The sequence below is a fragment of the Silurus aristotelis genome (genome assembly GCF_946808225.1).
Source record: "Silurus aristotelis genome assembly, chromosome: 19".
In the NCBI taxonomy this organism is placed as follows: Eukaryota; Metazoa; Chordata; class Actinopteri; order Siluriformes; family Siluridae; genus Silurus; species Silurus aristotelis.
In genome coordinates, this window is record NC_139592.1 from 7,129,505 (window position 1) to 7,147,225 (window position 17,721).

The following is a 17,721-nucleotide window of genomic DNA, read 5'->3' on the forward strand; positions in this document are numbered from 1 at the left end:
CACATAGAAACCGTCTTACCAGTCTCTGTTGTTCGAGCAGTTGATCAGCCTCCTCCTTCTCTTTTTTATAAAGGATCTCCATCTCTGTAAGCCTAGATACCATACAGTACAGAACACAAGCATGACTGAGCAGCTCTCTTTAATCTTACATCTCCTTTTCATAATAACCAGGTTTATACAGCATTGGAAGATTTTCTAACACTGCAGTAGTATTTATAATGATCTGTGTTCTATATGCACTAGAGCCAGCATGGCCAGGTGGCACTGCGGTACCTCTTCTCCATTTCCTGCTTCATGTCGATGCCCTGCTTCTCCAGAAGTTCTCTCTGGGCAAAAGTCCAGTCCACAGGCTCTACTGGCGTCTCAGCCGTTGGAGTCTTTTCCCTCTCGGCTCGTGCCTGCTCAGGGTGGTTAAAGCGAAACACGTGGTTCTTCCCCATGATGATGCGATTACCTGAAAAACATGCAAGGAAATCTCATGGTCAGGTTTTAGAGCTACCGGAGCAGCATCTTGAAAACCAAAATGTTCCTGGTTTTGTATAAATGGATAGACCATAAACGCTTTGGAACCGCAGCTTAATTCATAGGTTTGTATCAGCATGCTAATATGTTCCAAGTTCCCTACATCTCATTCATTAAGACACAATCTTGTTTTTTAACAAGGAAAAAAGTGTCATGGTCGATATAACAAAGCTTCTGTAGAAGCTTTCGATAACTTTTATAGAATAATCTTGATATTCTGTTTAGGAAATAATGAACAATCAGGTTGACAACACCACGAGTTTTCAATTAATTTCCTATAACTATATATTCCAGTTTGTGTCGATCCTTACACACTTCATAGGGTAGCTTTTAAAGTGCAGGTGTAGAGGCTTTAGGACTCACCTGAGCGCAGCTGCACAGCATCGTTCACACATTTGCCATTCACGTATGTCTCCGAGCCTTCGCACGGCACCAGCAATACAATCACTGTAAAGTCAACACAACAAGGTTGAGGTTGAAGCTGCTACTAACTTTTTATATTCTAATAAATGCCAAATATCAGGAATGTGAAAATAGGTGCATGTATGCATAGCAGTATGCATGGTATATACAGTGGTGTAACGGTACACAAATTTCCCGGTTCGGTGCGTACCATGGTTTTTAAGTCACGGTTTGGTTTAATTTCAGTACGTTTAGGGGGGGAGAAATACAAAACATAAAATTGCTTGAAGTTTTTTTATTAATGCAGTTTATTATTATTAACATTTGTGATCATCAACAGTTTACATCTTTGAAACAATTAATTAAAATGCCTGCTTGGTTAAATAATATATAAAATAAATGAATGAAATTTATGCAATTCACTTTTATATTATATTTATTACAGTGAGTAATCAATTAAATTGGCATAAATTAAATTGACTAAATACAATTAAATAAATAGACAAAATTTTATTGTTTGCATTTGTTAAACCCTATTTGGGTAATACAGATGTGTATGTAAGTGTGTGTGTGGGTGTGTTTCACATTTGATATTTAATTTTCTCAAGATATATTCTACTTAACTGTTCTATTTATTTCAGCATTCTTAAAAAAATGTCTTCATTCCTTCCATCCTTCCTTCATTTACTCCCTCGATATGCAGAATTGTCAGGATTTTCTCCTTTTAAGAGAAATTCTTAAAGCTGAACATAAAACACTATAGAATCCATATCACTAGCACTTTCATGCATGTGCAAAACAAATCTTATGTCCGGTACGGAGTGAGTAGCCACAGTGACACTGCGCTAACTCTAGGTTCTTTTTTTTTCTTTTATACCCCTGGCATTATTGTGTATGTTTTTAAGTTAAATAATAATTGAAAAAAATGCACTCAAAGTGCGAGGCAGAGACTAAACAAACTTGCAGTCCGCTACATAATACGTTCCTGGGGGAACTCAGATTTTTAACTCTGTTTCGCACATAAAAAGGATTGAATTCTGTACACGTGTATCCTGAACCGAAAGCCCTCTACAGATACGTGTACCAATTACACCGCTAATATATATTTACACACACACACACGCATATATATATATATATATATATATATATATATATATATATATATATATATATATATATATATATGTGTGTGTGTTAAAATATAATTCAGATTTATAAAAAAAAATGTATTTATTTTTTGTTGTTTATAGGTTGTGTTGATGTATAATTATGGTATTAGTCTCTTGTTCCTGTAATCACCCCTACACTTCCATTATTTAGGCTTTTAACGAATAGGTTTTCTATTTTTCTTTTTCTTAGAGAAGTGTGCAGAGATTTTTCCTGTGATAATCACAGATATGCTACAGACACACGGTACATAGCGTGACATATACTGAGCATTCTCTAAATCCGTTTGCATAACAAACAGATGTCGTGACTTCAGCAAAACCTCACCATCTCCGTTGGCATTCCGCTCGCTGCGGAAGATGCAGTGCTCCTCTCTGATATGCGCTCCACTCAGAACAATATCTTGCCTTCTCTCTGCGTCGGCCTGACCCACCCTGTCAACACAGAGATACAATCATTCACTGGCTGGCCTACAAGGACATCAAGCTGCACCACTGATCTGGAAACAGCTGCTCAAGCTTCAGTCTGACAGTGTAGTACGATTGGAGAAAAACTTCACTTTCTATGGAACATATACATACATAATATATATATATATATATATATATATATATATATATATATATATATATATATATATATATATATATATATATATATATATATATATATATATATATATATATATATATATATAAATCCATAAATCCTGTTGCAATTCTCCCCACAAAAATCTATCAGAAAAAGTTTTGATGATGTGAGGCACAACATAACATAATGCCACATGACATGGTTTACTGCACAAACTGTAGAATGAATAATGTTTTTTTAAAAAAAAAAAAAGGAAATAAAAAAAATATTTCGTAACAGTCATAACAGCATTGTATAAATTTTAACACACATCTCTCTTCACGTGAGTACGTGAAAATTCATTGGTATTTCTTATAAATTACATTGCTTAAACATAATTCATGTCGATTTACAAAAACAGAGACAAGTGAAACATAAAAAAAAATAAATAAAAAAATAAATAAAATGAAGACATGTTACAAAAATATAATGGGTAATATGTTCCAAAATACCAAAATATTATAAAGGGGCACAAATACTGTATGCAACACCTACTGTTTATTTTATTATAGTTCTCATGTCAACCTATTTACCAGCTTGTCAAATTCATATTTGAATTCTCATCTATTCATCAAACCAGTTATAATCATTATACAAGTTAAATGACTTGCAAAAAACATCTGTTTATCAGTTTAGAATAGCTAAATTAATCTAAATGTTTACAATAGCAGTCTCAATTTCTATGTAACTGTGAATGTATGTTACTATGGTAACAATTGTTTATATTTACATGTATAGCACTAGGCAGACGCCCTTATCCAGAGCGTCTTACATTTCTCTTTTATATACGACTAAACAACTGAGGTTAAGAGCCTTGAAGGGCGCAGCAAAAAAAAATTGGCAGTCTTGGGATTTGAACATGAACTTCTGATCAAAACTCAATGTTCATAAATATAAGGTATAAGACATTATAATAAATAGTAGCACATGCTGTAAAACCTAATGATCAATAACCAAGCAATCAATGGATTATTTTTAGCTACCAATATATTATAATGACTTATAATTGCGGAAATTCACTGTATCTGATGTATCCTGTAGCCAGTGTTTCAGGACAGAATGCTCAATTTTGGATCAGAGTTCAAAAATGAAAGCAGAAGGTGTGTGAATGTAAAAAATCCGCTTAAGAGCAAAGGGAGTGTTGTCATACCTTGTAACTCCATCTTTTATGTAATACAGCAGACATTCTGACATGAGAGGATCCTCGTTCAGGTTAACCAGGTGAGGGGTCTGTGAGAAAAGAAACAAGATTTAATGACTCTACCCAAAACAAATTGCAGACAATCTACAGACAATCTACTGTATTAAAGACAGAAGGATTATAAAAGCATATCTATTTGTAGTAAAAACTGCATAACTGCTTTTTAACCACCAACCTTTTTTGGGGAAAACACCCCATTAAAGTCAGCAAAGAGTTCACAAGGCCTTTCAGCATAAAGCTATTTGGCAGGATCAACCCAGTTAAGGAAGGCAATAGGGGAAAAAAAATGAGTGGAGGGGAACAAAAAAAACAGAAATGAAATCAAAATGGAGAAAATCAGGCTGCTTTAGATCACACGTGAATTAAAGAGAGATCATAGAGAGGGGGAGAGGAAGACCACGTAGAAATGGAAATGTAGGAGGGATATTTCGCTAACTGAGAAATCTGCGTTAATGAGCACTAATGAGTAATGCACAAGGAGTTAAGAAAGTGCCTCTCTGACAGCTGTCCTTTACACACCTACTACTCTTTCCTTTTATTTTTGTTTTTTTTTTGCATTACGCTCTGTTCCTATTTTTCTGTCAGAGTTGAGGAATCTGTGCTGCCAGATCCTCCGGACATGATGACGCTAATCATGATTAGAGCTAGCGTGATGTTCTCGAGTGGCATTCACAGTTCACCGGGAGATCACAGTTCAGTGACGCCTTACAATTCATTTTCAAATTTTTTCCTTGGGGACTGTAAAAAAGAGTACATTTAGATTTGACTACACTGCATTAGAGAAGTATTGTAAAAACATTGGCATGATGTAACATTTCTCGCTGACCAATGACCACATTAATTGTTACGTCATGTCTACTGTTTGTTTGTCATTATCATTTCTAATAATAAAAAAAAGGATATATACTGTAAAATAAAAAATATATATATTTTTACCTACTAAACATCTTGTGCTCGTCACACAATCAACAACTATTCTCAGAAAACTGTTCTGAATATTTTACAGAATCTTAGGAGGCTTGTACGATATTATTACTGAATCAGCGCTACACAATATTACAGTGATGTACCTTTATGCATTTTGTGTAGGAGCAGAATTTATCATTAGTGGAAAAAAGAGCCATCAATATTTTCTAGAATAATTAGAAAAGTCCTTAAATACACTGTGTTTTTAATTACTCTCCTGCACCAATCAGCATTCAGGTACATTTAAAACATATTCAAACGGAATAGACACATTCGATAAATAATTTTTGAAAGGTATTATATTGTAAATGTCCTGTTAGGGATTTCTTTTCATTTTAATTTTTTGACTGGTTTTGCCAACAAGCAGCTCCTAACTGCACAGTTGCTGATATAAGTTCACTTTGTTCTAATGCTTTTTTTAATGCTGTAATTTACTTGTTTTGTTTTTTTAAATCGCACAAGCCCACACTACTGGGATTTAGGTTGGCTAGAAATAAATTTCCACTACATAATGAAGTACACTAAGTACTAATAACACGAATACCTGATAAGATGAAAAAACACTAAAATCTTCAATTGACAACGAAGACGGTGTGTCCTGACCAAACTAATAAATCCACAACACAAGGCAAGCAAAAGACAAAGGATATGAAATGAATTTGAATTGTCTCAATATTGTCTCAAGCTCAACACAAGTAAACATTGTGCATGCTAATGAACTCAGGCAAGCCAAAAGCTAATGAATGCACAGTTTGAGTAAACAACTACAACAGAAGGTGATGATTGTATTTTGAACTTCACAGATGCTGTGTACCTTTTTAGGAGAGAAGACACCCAGGGTTCCACCGTCCTCCCGGATTGCGACACCCATCTCTGCCAACAGAGCCTCCCTGTGGAGACAGAAAGGCAGACATTAAATACATACCAGGCAAAATGCTTTACAAATTCAGTCTGGGTTCACAACAAGAGCACCGTGAATATAACTCTGGGTTTTATATATATATATATATATATATATATATATATATATATATATATATATATATATATATATATATATATATATATATAATTAAAATAAAGGCATGCTGCTATAGAAAAGTAATTAATGACATGGTGGTGTGATGAAACAATGATTACCATTGTAAAATAGTACATTTTTTTAATAAACATTAAATCCAAAAACATTTTATCCTTTTACAGCCATTTGCCAAAAGCAAAACGGTTTATTTATTCCTAATACCTGTATATATCATTTATTTAAATGTTAATGTTATTAACAGTTTATGTTGTTAAATATTTTCACGTGATTTAATAGGTTCCTGACTACGTTGTGACAATTTTCCCTGTCACATAACAGCTTCATCATAGACTATCACAAAGTGCTGACACTTGACACTAGTTACATAAATGGTATACAATGTAAATGTCCCGGCAAAGAAAACCATGACTGCCAAACTACCTGCCTGTCCACATACTGCGTATGAGCAAAACATTGATCTGCGTCATTTCCGCCTGCAGTTCATTTTCTTTCCATCTCTTTGAAAACATCGCAGCAATGACTATAAATGAGCTTCCACAGAGCGAGACGAAAACGAATGAAAATGCCGTCACAGTCTAAATATCTCTGAATAGATATTTGATGCTTTCAAATCAATAACTGAATAACAAGCTTGTCGTTTAAGGGGTTAATAAAAAAAATTTTTATTTAAAAACATCATTTAAATAAAGGGCCTGTGATCGCTTTTTAAAAGGCCGTGATGAACGTCGCAGATTATAGAGCAATATTCTAGCCATCAGCAGTGTCTCCTTGCAGCTGCACGGTTACTGACCTCTCCATTCGAATAGACTCTGTCTTCCTGAGCTTCTCCTCCCAGGTCTCATTCAGCTCTGCTATGATCTTCTCAGATTCCTGTAGAGGGAGACAGACATGCTCATGCAACGTCAGCCATTACAGGTAAGAACAGACATAACGGCTATCACTGTACTGCATTCGAATGTAAATATACAACTATGCAATAACATAGAGCCCACATAAGCGAATGAAACATGAGCGTGCCATGTGCTTATTCGTATTAACTTGTTTAATGTGATTTGCCGTTTCAGACACCGAGATTCAGGAGACACCCTGCCATGTTAAATGATTAAACAATATTGATTGAGTAGAGGATTCGCTGAACATGTCAAGCCCAAGGACAAAGGGACAGTAATGCTCAAAGTTATTCGGATGTAATTCCTAAATAATCTGTTTAAAATTTTGCAATTGATTCCAAATCCTATCATTAAGCCACTGAAAAGACACACTTTGTAAGGGGCAGTGCAACACTGTTTAAGAGTGGCAGAATAAGGTTTATTTTATAGCACTGTCAAAGAGTGGAAACTAGAGTTAGGCTAAAGAAATGGTGTATTTTTAGAATAATTTATTGTGTCTCTGCTCATTGTTCTAAGTAAAAGAGGAAGAGTTCACCATCTGGCTTAAAACACAGGAAGTTTACAGTCTGACCCCCCCATTCTGAAATCCTTCCTAAAGGGTTAACACCCATGCCATCTGCTGTTCTCGAAAGCAGCACTCGTTTTCTTTTCGACTTTTATACAGTGTTATGTGCAAAATGTATAGGAAGTTTAATTAAATATAAATTATTCATGATTTCCAGATCATTAAAAACAGAAAATACAGTCCTTTTAGAGAAGTATACATTTATTATTCTATTATTCTTCATGGATAATGTATTTCTATGCCTTGCTGATGCAATCGCTCATATTTCCGATTAAATATGACAACAGATGATAATAATGATAATAATAAATAATGTCTTTAATAATTTCTCATATTTTTTTTTAAGCCTAATACCCACAAAGAACAGACTATTTCGGTCTAATTTCTGAACTGCGTTGGCGGCTGACGTCACAGGATGACACAAAAGTGCGGGCCTTGGCTGTAACCATGGAAACTACCGCTCCGGAAAGGCGAGAAGCTCTAGTCGAGTTCTCATATAGAGAGTCTGAGCAAAGCGAATAAGAGAGAGAGCGAGGAAGAGGACGCACGAGGATGACGCGTGTACATTCATTCGTCGTTAAATAGGGGGGACGTGACGAGACTCGTGTTTGCCTTGCGTTAAAAATAAAAACCTGCCTATTCGATTAGTCATGTAGCAGAAGTTATCAAAATGGATCCTGAACAAGAACCTTTCTAATGTTAACGCTGATCAGCAACAGAACATTAGGAATAAATCTCTAGGGCCAAGCCTATGATCTTATGAAGCAGTCAGGTGCGGAACGACTGGGGGATCAGGAGACGCCTGGAGCAGAGCTCACCAACCACGTGTCTATTATTAAACTGCTCAATACCTCATCCAGTAGAAATATTCATTAGGGCAACTTAGCAAACAAACCTCAGAGTCAGAAATGCTCTCGAAATCAGATTAAAATTTAAGAGACTTTACAGACTGAACTCTGTGCATGTTTTCCTTTCTGTTAGGAAAAACAACATGGCCTGTAGCTTTGGGATTTTAGCTTAAAGGGTGACAGGACAAGAGTGGGAGGAGAATAAAACATTGTATTATACTGTATATGAAGACTTTTCATGATACATTATTTAGAGTGGATCACAATCATTAGATTTGCATAGACTATGTTGTCCAAACAGCATCAATTATAGAAAAAGAAAAAAAAAAAAAGGTGAAAAACTGTTAGGTATGAATTGTTATTTAATATTGCGTGTATTTGTATTTAATAATTAGTTTTACCAATTTTGATGTTAAATAAATTAATACTGCTATAACAATTTCCCTTAAAATTTAATTTCCTCAATCAAAGTCTTTCTGGCTGTCTGTCTATTAATCTCCTTATCTAACGATCTATCTGTCTGTCCATCCTTTTGTCCTACTATCTGTCTAAAACACTATCCACTCACCTAAACACCCATACACCTATCTGTCTACCAATCCATCTAGCTAGCTATCCACCAATCCATTCATTCATCTGTCCATGTATCCATCCATCCATCCATCCATCCATCTAGCAATCGCTTCATCTAAAATCCAAAACACCCACCCACCCACCCACCCACAAAAACGTATTTTTACATGACATGGTGGAATTAATAATTATTAATTTATCAAATAGTTATAATAAATTTCAGTATCAACATCACATCGTCATATCACTCAGCTGTAATACACGATAGTGTCCATAATAGCGTACCTTCAGCCTCTCGATGGCCTCCTCTCCTCCAGGAGTGGACATGATACGCTCCTGGATGCTGCAAACAGACTGCAGGCCCGTGGGACTGCACAGAGAGCCGGACGACGGCGAGGCTGTGAGGGAACCCATAGGTGCTGTGGAGAGATGGCCAGGCCGTTGGTTCTCTGAAGCAAGCAAGTATTTATGCTGACTGCTGTGAATTTCTTTCAGGTCTGAGCCACAGAAGGGAATGGAGAACAAGAGGGGGAAAGAGAGGAGTGAAAATGGTGGAAACAAGTGAGAAGAGAGAGTCAGAGAGAAGAGACAAAAAGGAGGAAACACTGGTGTAAGACATACAGTACAGGATCAGAACAAACACAGTGATGCAGTGAAAGCAGTGGTTTTCACACCCTTCTGTTTGTGTAATTACATTTCTGTCGGGTTGTCTTTTTTGACATTACACCTGGTGCAGCTAAAAGTATATCAAGATTATTAATACATTTAATAACTTATTAAATAAAAAAATGCCATTATTAGACCTATGGGTCATCATTGTTTCATAGCAAATCAGGAAATAATTAAACTAATTAAACTACATTTTACATTTATATGGACAAAAGTGTCAAACATTCCACATTTAGTCCACATTTACTGTTACAATTCTTCACTAGCTGGTGTAAATGTATTTGTATATATATATATATATATTATATATATATATGCGCCATTTAAAGGAATGTGTAATCAGAAAAACATAGGTTGGATATTAACCTGTACATGAAAATGAACTGAAAACAAAACTTATTAAATAAAAAAAAAACTGATTTTAAATGAAATGACTTTGCAAGGTCGAATCAGGGATTATTTGAGCTCTCGCTGAAATCAAACAGTATTAATCATGTAAACACACCCAAGCACAAGTGACTCAAACGAATGCTTTGGACTGGTGTGAAAACCACTTTCACTTCAGAAGAAGACAGTGGCATGAAGTGAGAAGAGCAGCACAAAGACTGTGAGAGAAAAGGAAGGGGAAGGAGCTTATATCAAAATACATGCTGCAGCTCCAAACTTTAACGCAGTGTGCTTTTCAAAACCCCTCACACACACACACACACACACACACACACACACACACAAAGAGCTCCACACAATGTTCATAGGAGCATGTGAGCTGACTCTAAAACAGACTGCTGAAACCTCTCCCTGGGGGTCTTTTCACTCTATTCAGCAACCGTATGATAAATAGATTTCTCCCGAATCTTCCAGGGTGCTGCGGCTGCCGAGCGGCAACACGTTTGCATGTCCACTCCACGTGCATCGATCCTGCAATTTAAACAGCTAGCGTGTTTTAAAAACACGTTGAAGCGAGAGCAACTAAATGCCTGAGGCTCATAGTGGCAGTCAAGAACTCCCAGACCGAAGGGAAGAAACAGCACAGATGTGTGGGTTTTTTAAAGAGGAAAACTGTGTGTGTGTGTGTGTGTGCTTAAGTAAGACATATGAGACCAGGACAAGGACAGGCAAAAGGAGGAGAAGGAACCAAGTGGGACAAAGGGGAAGTGATAAAGGTCTAAAAAACTATAACGGATTAAAAAAAAAACTAGAGCAATCCGACACTTTACAGCAACTCACTAATTCTCCATCTCTACTTCTGCACACATAAAAAAGAATGCACCTTTTCTTCTGTAGTACATAGAATTAATACTGTCACCTGTAATGGAGCGTTACATAAAAAAATAATAATAATAAAAAATACAAAATAAAAAAAAAGAAAGAATTGCAGTAAGGGGCAAAAAGGTCAACGCTACATGGGACACTTTAAAAATTAATTAAGTAAATGAATCCTTCAGCCAAAATGACATTACATTAGCCAGGATATGACTGGTGTACACTCACCTCCTACTTAAACTCATCATTCAATCAATTAATCAGCCTATCATATGGCAGCAACACAATACATAAAATAATCCAGATTCAGTTCAAGAGATTCAGTTGTTCAGAATAAGGAAAAGTTTGATCTTTAAAAACAGGGCCAGTTTTTTTTTGTATAGGTTGGTTCATAGCTTAAGGTTCTGTGTGTTACACATTCTGACATGCGTTTCTGCTCACAACAGATGATCCAGTCCCTTCATTGTCCATACCAAATCCTTGGGATAAGTTTTTCCCACCACTGACTCTTGACCTGTATCTGTGTGATTTTACATATTGGACTGCTGTCCAATGTAAAATTGTTTCATTAGCAGTTGAGCGGAGATACCTGGTTACCCAAATTTGCTAACTGCTTTAACTGGAAGTGGAAATCTAATTGACTAAAAAGTTAAATATCTATCTTAAAAAAAAGCAGTGATAAAAAAAGTACAGTTCATAGACATCCTGTTCAGAATATGAAATAGAGTTACAAATGAACGGTATGACTTATACATCAGGTTATTTTAGTGCAGAGGTGAGGCAAAGAGCGTTTCGGTAAGTCTTTAATTGAAACTGCACAATCCCAATCCATCATACAAAAAAAAAAAAAAAAAAAAAGGTAGTACACAGCATGCAGACAGCGTGCTAAATCAACCCCATACGTCTGCCCCTGGCTTCTACACCACTACTATAACTCATTTGTCTGTGACTCCTTGTGCCTACAGCTGTGGCAAGATGAGAAATGCAGACATGCAGAGGTCTGACTCCGGAGAAAGCCAGAAGCAATGCTTAAGCTCTCAGCAGCAAAAAAGGGAAGGAGACAGAGAGAGAGAAAAAGATAAAGAGAGATGGAGGAAAGGATAGTGCAAGGTCATACATATAGACACATTTGCTTTCATTTCCAGGATAAACATTCCCAACTGGTTTAACTGAAGGAAGTTAGAACAGGAAAAGGGTGAGAGATCAGAATTGACAGGACGAGTGGAGGAGTGATGGAGGAGGCCGTTGCTCATATGTACATTAAAAATGGAGGTGTGATGGAACGATCTCGTGTTATTCTACAAAGTGTATGCAGGATATTATTCGAATAGAAAATATATCCAAAAAGTTTTTTATATGCCTTTAATTTCGGATTATCCTGATTTATATATTTATCACCAATAAGAAATATATCATTTTGGCTTTAAGCATCGGCGATAGGGATGGCTACGGCAACGCAAACTCAACCCCGGTTGATGCCTCAGGTGCCTACTGTCATTATGTTACTTAAAAGCAGTGAAATCGCTTTGGAAAAGGTAAAGGAAAAAAAAAAAGCGAACAAATTAGAAAGTGTGCTTGAAAGAAATCTGCTCTCATTACATTGAAAGGGAATTGTTTTTATCTCTTCAATATAAAAAAATCAATTAAACAAAATACAAACAAAAACTAAAGTGACCTAAACCTAAGCAAACTATGCCAAACTGGTGTTTATGCCATAGCAGAGCAACAGGCTACGGCGGCAGAAAGCAGCAAGTCAAATTTACACATGCGCAAGTTAGCACCGTTTCCTTCAGCTCACCGTAGCCGTCCCCGCAGTTGTCGAAGCCTAAAGTCCCTAATGTAGAGAAAGCAAAGCATTAGATCAAAGCAGAGAGGAAGACAGAAGGCCTGGCCTGATTTATATAAGTATTATGCTGGATGATGGGTAAATGTGATGGCGGCTTGCTGGAGGCGATGTGTCCTGACTTACTGTCCAGGATGTCTCCGAGACCCTGGGCTCTGAGCAGATCCTTCAGTCGGGTGACTTCATCCTTTAGCTCACGCACCAGCTTGGCGTTGGGGTCTTCGTTGATCACGGCATTGCACTTGATCTGCTTTGCGCGGTCGGCGTATCTGTGGACAGGTGAATGCGAACGAAGTGAAGCGCAAAGCGAAAGATGGAGTATGAGAGAAAGACAATAAAAATAAAATGTATCATTTCCGGACGTGTGAAGAGTATCTGAAAATCATACTTGAGTAAAAGTATATATACCTAAGTGCAGAATTTACTCCATTAGAAATCTTAATGTGACTTAAGTAAAAGTCTTAAGAGTATCTGATTTGAACAGTACTTATTTGAACGTAGGCTCAAAGATGCACTAGTCCTCAAAACCATAAAACATGTTCGTGAACAGCTTAAAAACAGTCGATTTGTGAGGTTTATTTCCTAAAATACAAATTAAATTGTACACCTCAATACTGCATTAACCAAGGATCAATACAACAGCCTCTTCAACATGTCAGAACGAAACCAAGATCAAACAAGTCGGTCAAATAAAGAAAGTAGTAAGGCAAACTTTCAAAAACTTATCTTCAGTTACAAATAAAATTCCAGTATCATGACACAGAGTAGAAGAGGTATTCAATAGACTAATAAAATGTAAGTAAATATCGCCTCTTCAGCAGAATAAATAAACAGTGGCAGCTGCCATGCAAAATACAGTGGAGTAAAATGTTCATATGTTAAATCATAAATGTAGTTGAGTAGGGAGTAAAAATGGTTTATAGCTTTGATACACAGTAAAACTTAGTAAAATCAAGTAGAAGAAAAAATCAATTAAGTACAGTAACAAAGTACATTTACTCAAATACTTTAAACCACTGGTTATTTCAGATTGCTGGAATAATAATAACTAATAATTAATCAGTTGTATTGAATAGGGTTAGATAAATATAAACACTAGTGAAGTGTACCTCAAAGTGCTCAGGGTTTCATCGTAGTTAATGTCAGCAGGGCTCAGAGCAGCCACCATAGCGGTCCTTGAGTTCCCACCTGGAAGGACAAGAAATAGGACGTTAAAACAAGTAAAAATACCAACGTCCTTCAAACGATCATTTTGGGAAAATTTTCAAAGATGCTAGACATAAGGATAGGTAGATTCAATAATAATTTAAAGTAAGTGGCTGAGCACATGTACCCAAATTCTCTCTCAGGAGCCATGTGAGTACCGAGTCGCGATAAGGAATAAAATCAGACTTCTTTTTCTTCTTGCTCTGTTTCACAAAGAAAAAAATAAATAAAACAACATTTAGGAACTTCTCTGTGACAATCACATGTTAGATACATGACACACAAGTCTGAAACAAGAGAGTGGTTAATGGTTGAGTGGTAACGGGTAGAGGTTCACTACTCAAGAACAGTTAGACAATGCTGGGTTTGATGGTTGGTCTTTGAGTAAAATAAGAGTTAGAAGATTCTGGATGAACACAGGAGCACCGGTTACCTTGCTGGTACAGTTATCCTGGGTAGGGAAGCATTTGCGGGAAAGAGAGAAACAGACAGACAGCACACAATGTTACAGCACTGCAGAGAGACAGGCAGACAGGCACGAAGTCCATGCCAGACTAATAGACTCAATAACGCTTGATAATACGTACCACCTCAGCCAGGGCAGAGATGACCTTTCCAAGCGTAGTCAGAGATTTGTTGATGTTTGCACCTTCCTGTGAAGCAAAAAAAAAAAAAAAAAAAAAAAAAAAAAAAAAAAAAAGTGACTGGTTGGATAAATGAAATGCTCCTCGACAAGGACACTGATATCGTTGAATTAGTACAGAAAATTCAACTAGATTTAGTTTTTTAGTCTCAGCATTTTGACATGATTTGTCTTGAACGTTTCAGCATTTTAATACATAAAAACTTTCTTTCGGCTTCTCCCGTTAGGGGTCGCCACAGCGGATCCTCCGCACGTTTGATTTGGCACATGTTTTACGCTGGATGCCCTTCCTAACGCAACCCTCCCCAATTTATCCGGGCTTGGGACCGGCACTGAGAGTGGCTGGGGACGGTTCCCTGACCGGGGATCGAACCCGGGTCGCAGCGGTGAGAGCGCTGCATCTTAACCACTAGACCACCAGGGGCAGCATTTTAATACATACCAGACTTTTTTCTCCAGTGGTTACTGTGCCAGTTACAAAATGCAATAATAAATATAAATTAATTAATTAAATAGCTTGGCCACCAGTAACCCTATCCAGAGGAAACTGTAGTCAAAACTGTTTCTCCAAACACTACTGCATCACTGTTGGCACTGATAAAAAGTCATGTTGCAACAGATGCGCCAATGTTATTTCAGAAGGTCTCTTTAAAGCAGCATCTGTTCTTGTGAATATCCATGCCACATGCTATAAAGACCGAGTGTATACCTTCAGACGCGTGCCTTTGGCCCCAGTCGAGTCAGCACGCTCACTGCCTGCTAAGTCCACCAGGCTGATTTTGCTGACCTGAAACAAGATGGACGATCACTCCTCAGACACAGATCAAATCATTTCATTTCAATCTCATACCATTGGGATCATCTAAATGAATAAAGATTTGCTTGCTCATAAGCCAAAAGACACTTTTCTGCTCTATCGCCCACATATTTAGCTGGTGAGGGAACACTGGGATAAGTAGAGCTAAACAGACCATTTAAGAGCAGCCTGTGTAGTAAAAAACTAATGCAGTGACAGTGCACAATGGCTACACTATGCATAGACACAACAGAGATGCTTTTGTGCTTCATGCCATCACACAATACGCTCCACACAGGACTAGAAGGACATCTCCCCGCCTCCAAACCCTCTAGTATTGCCGCCTCTCTCCCTGCAGAGACAAACTGCACATTTGTAGGTTGAGGTGACTGTTCTGACCTTTTCTGTAGACAGATCGGTCTCGCAGTCGTGCCTCCTTTGCGTGAAGACGATGGTGAAGACGGCATGCGAGCGGCTGCTAGTCTCGTTCATGTTAGTGGCAGCCACCGTCCTGGAGAGAAGAAAGGAGTAGAAAGACGAATGCAAATGTCAGTATCTTGGTGGAAAAATGCCAGATATAAACAAATGTATAACATATTTCTTATTTTTAGTTAGCGAATAAATTAGCTTTTTTTTTTTTACAGGAATTAATGACAAACAAGATAACCAAATATGTTAGGAATACATGTCAAAAAATTAATTGAAATGTAGATATTTAAAGAGGAATCGGAAAAAGTAATTACAGTCAACCCCCGATAATTTGCGGTTCGGAAAATTCGCTTGTTCTCAAACTGAAGTTGCGGATTATCTTAAAATTCGCTGGAATCTTCAGCGGGACCAAATGTTCAGGAATGTTAGAAATAAACTATGATTTAATGTAACCAATTTCATAGATATTTTTTAAAACACATTATTGTATTAAAGTGATTATGTCTAGATGAATTCACTAAGGTAGCATAGGGGCTGCGGGGGTGTGTTCAAAATCTTCGAACTCACAGGGGTCTTAGAACGTAACCCCTGGGGGGCCACTCTACATATGGTTATATTCAAAAACGTTTTTTACTTGCTGTGCAACAGTGCTCATCAATATGTGGCCTGGTTGGTCTTCTAGCGAAAAAAAAATATAATAATAATAATAATAATAATAATAAAAGAAATCCTGCCAATCGTTCTCTAGTTCCAAACATCAACCAGTGCGGATCCTCTGTTGTGGATTATAGAAATCTTTATCTTTGAGTAACAGATAGAGCAGAAAGCAGCATATAGGAGTAGCTACAGAGTTTACTCCTATTGTCGTCTAAATTTTTTTTAAAGATGAAGAAACCCACAACAGTGTATGAAGAGGGAGAAGTATATGTTTATCCATGAAACACATCTCCCATCTTTTGACTCCATGGAACTAATGTACAGCAGGAACATCAATCACCACCATAGAATAAAAGCATAAATTTAAATGGTCCTTTTAGGAATCTGCGACCATTAAAATGTGCCAGCTGTTGACATTTAGTCAATGCTGGTCTGTTAAAATACTCGAACCTTGGCTTCTATAAATGTGCCAATAAATTTGTATTTTATTTAGTCAGTGAGTCAATCAATGTTGTAAAAGTGCCTACGATAATAATGATACCTACAATATAAAAAAAAACATTTTATGATATAATCTATATTAAATTCCATATGGCCCCTGCTGTGAACTGACCACGTTCATTATTAAGAACCCAGCCAATCACAAAGAGCCACACCTACTATGGTACTTGCAGAAAGTTTAGATGTTTAAACATGTGACCCTTGTTTAGGGTGATCCTGAAGTGCTGAAGCACACAAGAAAAAGAGAGTGACATATCTCCTGTAGTGACAATGCTTTAATCGAGGATACACTTCAGAGAAATGTTGTTTTTTTTTTTTGTTTTTTTTTTACACTTTTCACAAATAAGACCCTCAGAGCACTAGAGGAGGATTAGAGACGCGCTGCTCTTCCTCAAGAGAACCCATGCAACCCTGCTGAAAGTCGCAGCCTTTCCGCTCGGGATTTGCTATTTATAGCAAACGTAATGCTTTCTTGTGTTCTGCCCACACTAACGAGATGACCGAATCGTTGTGAAATACTTCCGGATGCTTTTATCAGCCGCGCTGATGTTTTTCAAGATGGATTTCTTCGTCTCTAGGAAACTGAACTGGAAATGATGTGGCAAAGTAGAGCTGCTGTTCTCACCTGGCCTTGTTACCAGCGTCCATGAGGTCAGCAATGTCTGTGTAAGAGGTAACAGCCAATTTAGACAGGTCTTCAACGTACGGGCCAAGCAGAGGATGCTCCCTTACACGTAGGTTCCCTTTGTTCTTGGGATTTAGCAGGTCCCTCACTCGCTCACAGTAAATTTCCATGTAAGCCACCTAAATATACAGACAAAGATGAGATGAGACCAAAAGATGAAATCGGCCTCAGCACTAAATTTGTTTGTGATTAATGATGGTCAATAGCTCATACAAAGCAG

At 37.2% G+C, this 17,721-nt stretch overlaps 1 protein-coding gene across 5 annotated transcripts in view; it reads right to left on the reverse strand.

Annotated features, from left to right (window-relative positions):
• kif1b (kinesin family member 1B) overlaps positions 1 to 17,721 on the reverse strand; it is a 79,714-nt gene that overhangs the window by 35,465 nt on the left and 26,528 nt on the right. For 3 of the 5 annotated variants that reach the window (XM_083569703.1, XM_083569704.1, XM_083569705.1), the window contains exons 6-20: positions 17,442 to 17,620; positions 15,629 to 15,740; positions 15,143 to 15,220; positions 14,378 to 14,443; positions 13,918 to 13,993; positions 13,694 to 13,772; positions 12,711 to 12,853; positions 9,095 to 9,228; positions 6,724 to 6,803; positions 5,706 to 5,781; positions 3,875 to 3,954; positions 2,422 to 2,528; positions 886 to 969; positions 274 to 454; positions 20 to 92 (exon numbers count right to left, since the gene is read on the reverse strand). In XM_083569703.1, coding sequence (XP_083425829.1) covers positions 20 to 92; positions 274 to 454; positions 886 to 969; positions 2,422 to 2,528; positions 3,875 to 3,954; positions 5,706 to 5,781; positions 6,724 to 6,803; positions 9,095 to 9,228; positions 12,711 to 12,853; positions 13,694 to 13,772; positions 13,918 to 13,993; positions 14,378 to 14,443; positions 15,143 to 15,220; positions 15,629 to 15,740; positions 17,442 to 17,620 — 1,548 coding nt within the window. Of the gene's footprint in view, positions 1 to 19; positions 93 to 273; positions 455 to 885; positions 970 to 2,421; positions 2,529 to 3,874; positions 3,955 to 4,100; positions 4,164 to 5,705; positions 5,782 to 6,723; positions 6,804 to 9,094; positions 9,307 to 12,539; positions 12,576 to 12,710; positions 12,854 to 13,693; positions 13,773 to 13,917; positions 13,994 to 14,223; positions 14,242 to 14,377; positions 14,444 to 15,142; positions 15,221 to 15,628; positions 15,741 to 17,441; positions 17,621 to 17,721 lie in introns of all 5 variants that reach the window. The other 2 variants (XM_083569701.1, XM_083569702.1) reach the window with 2 other exon arrangements.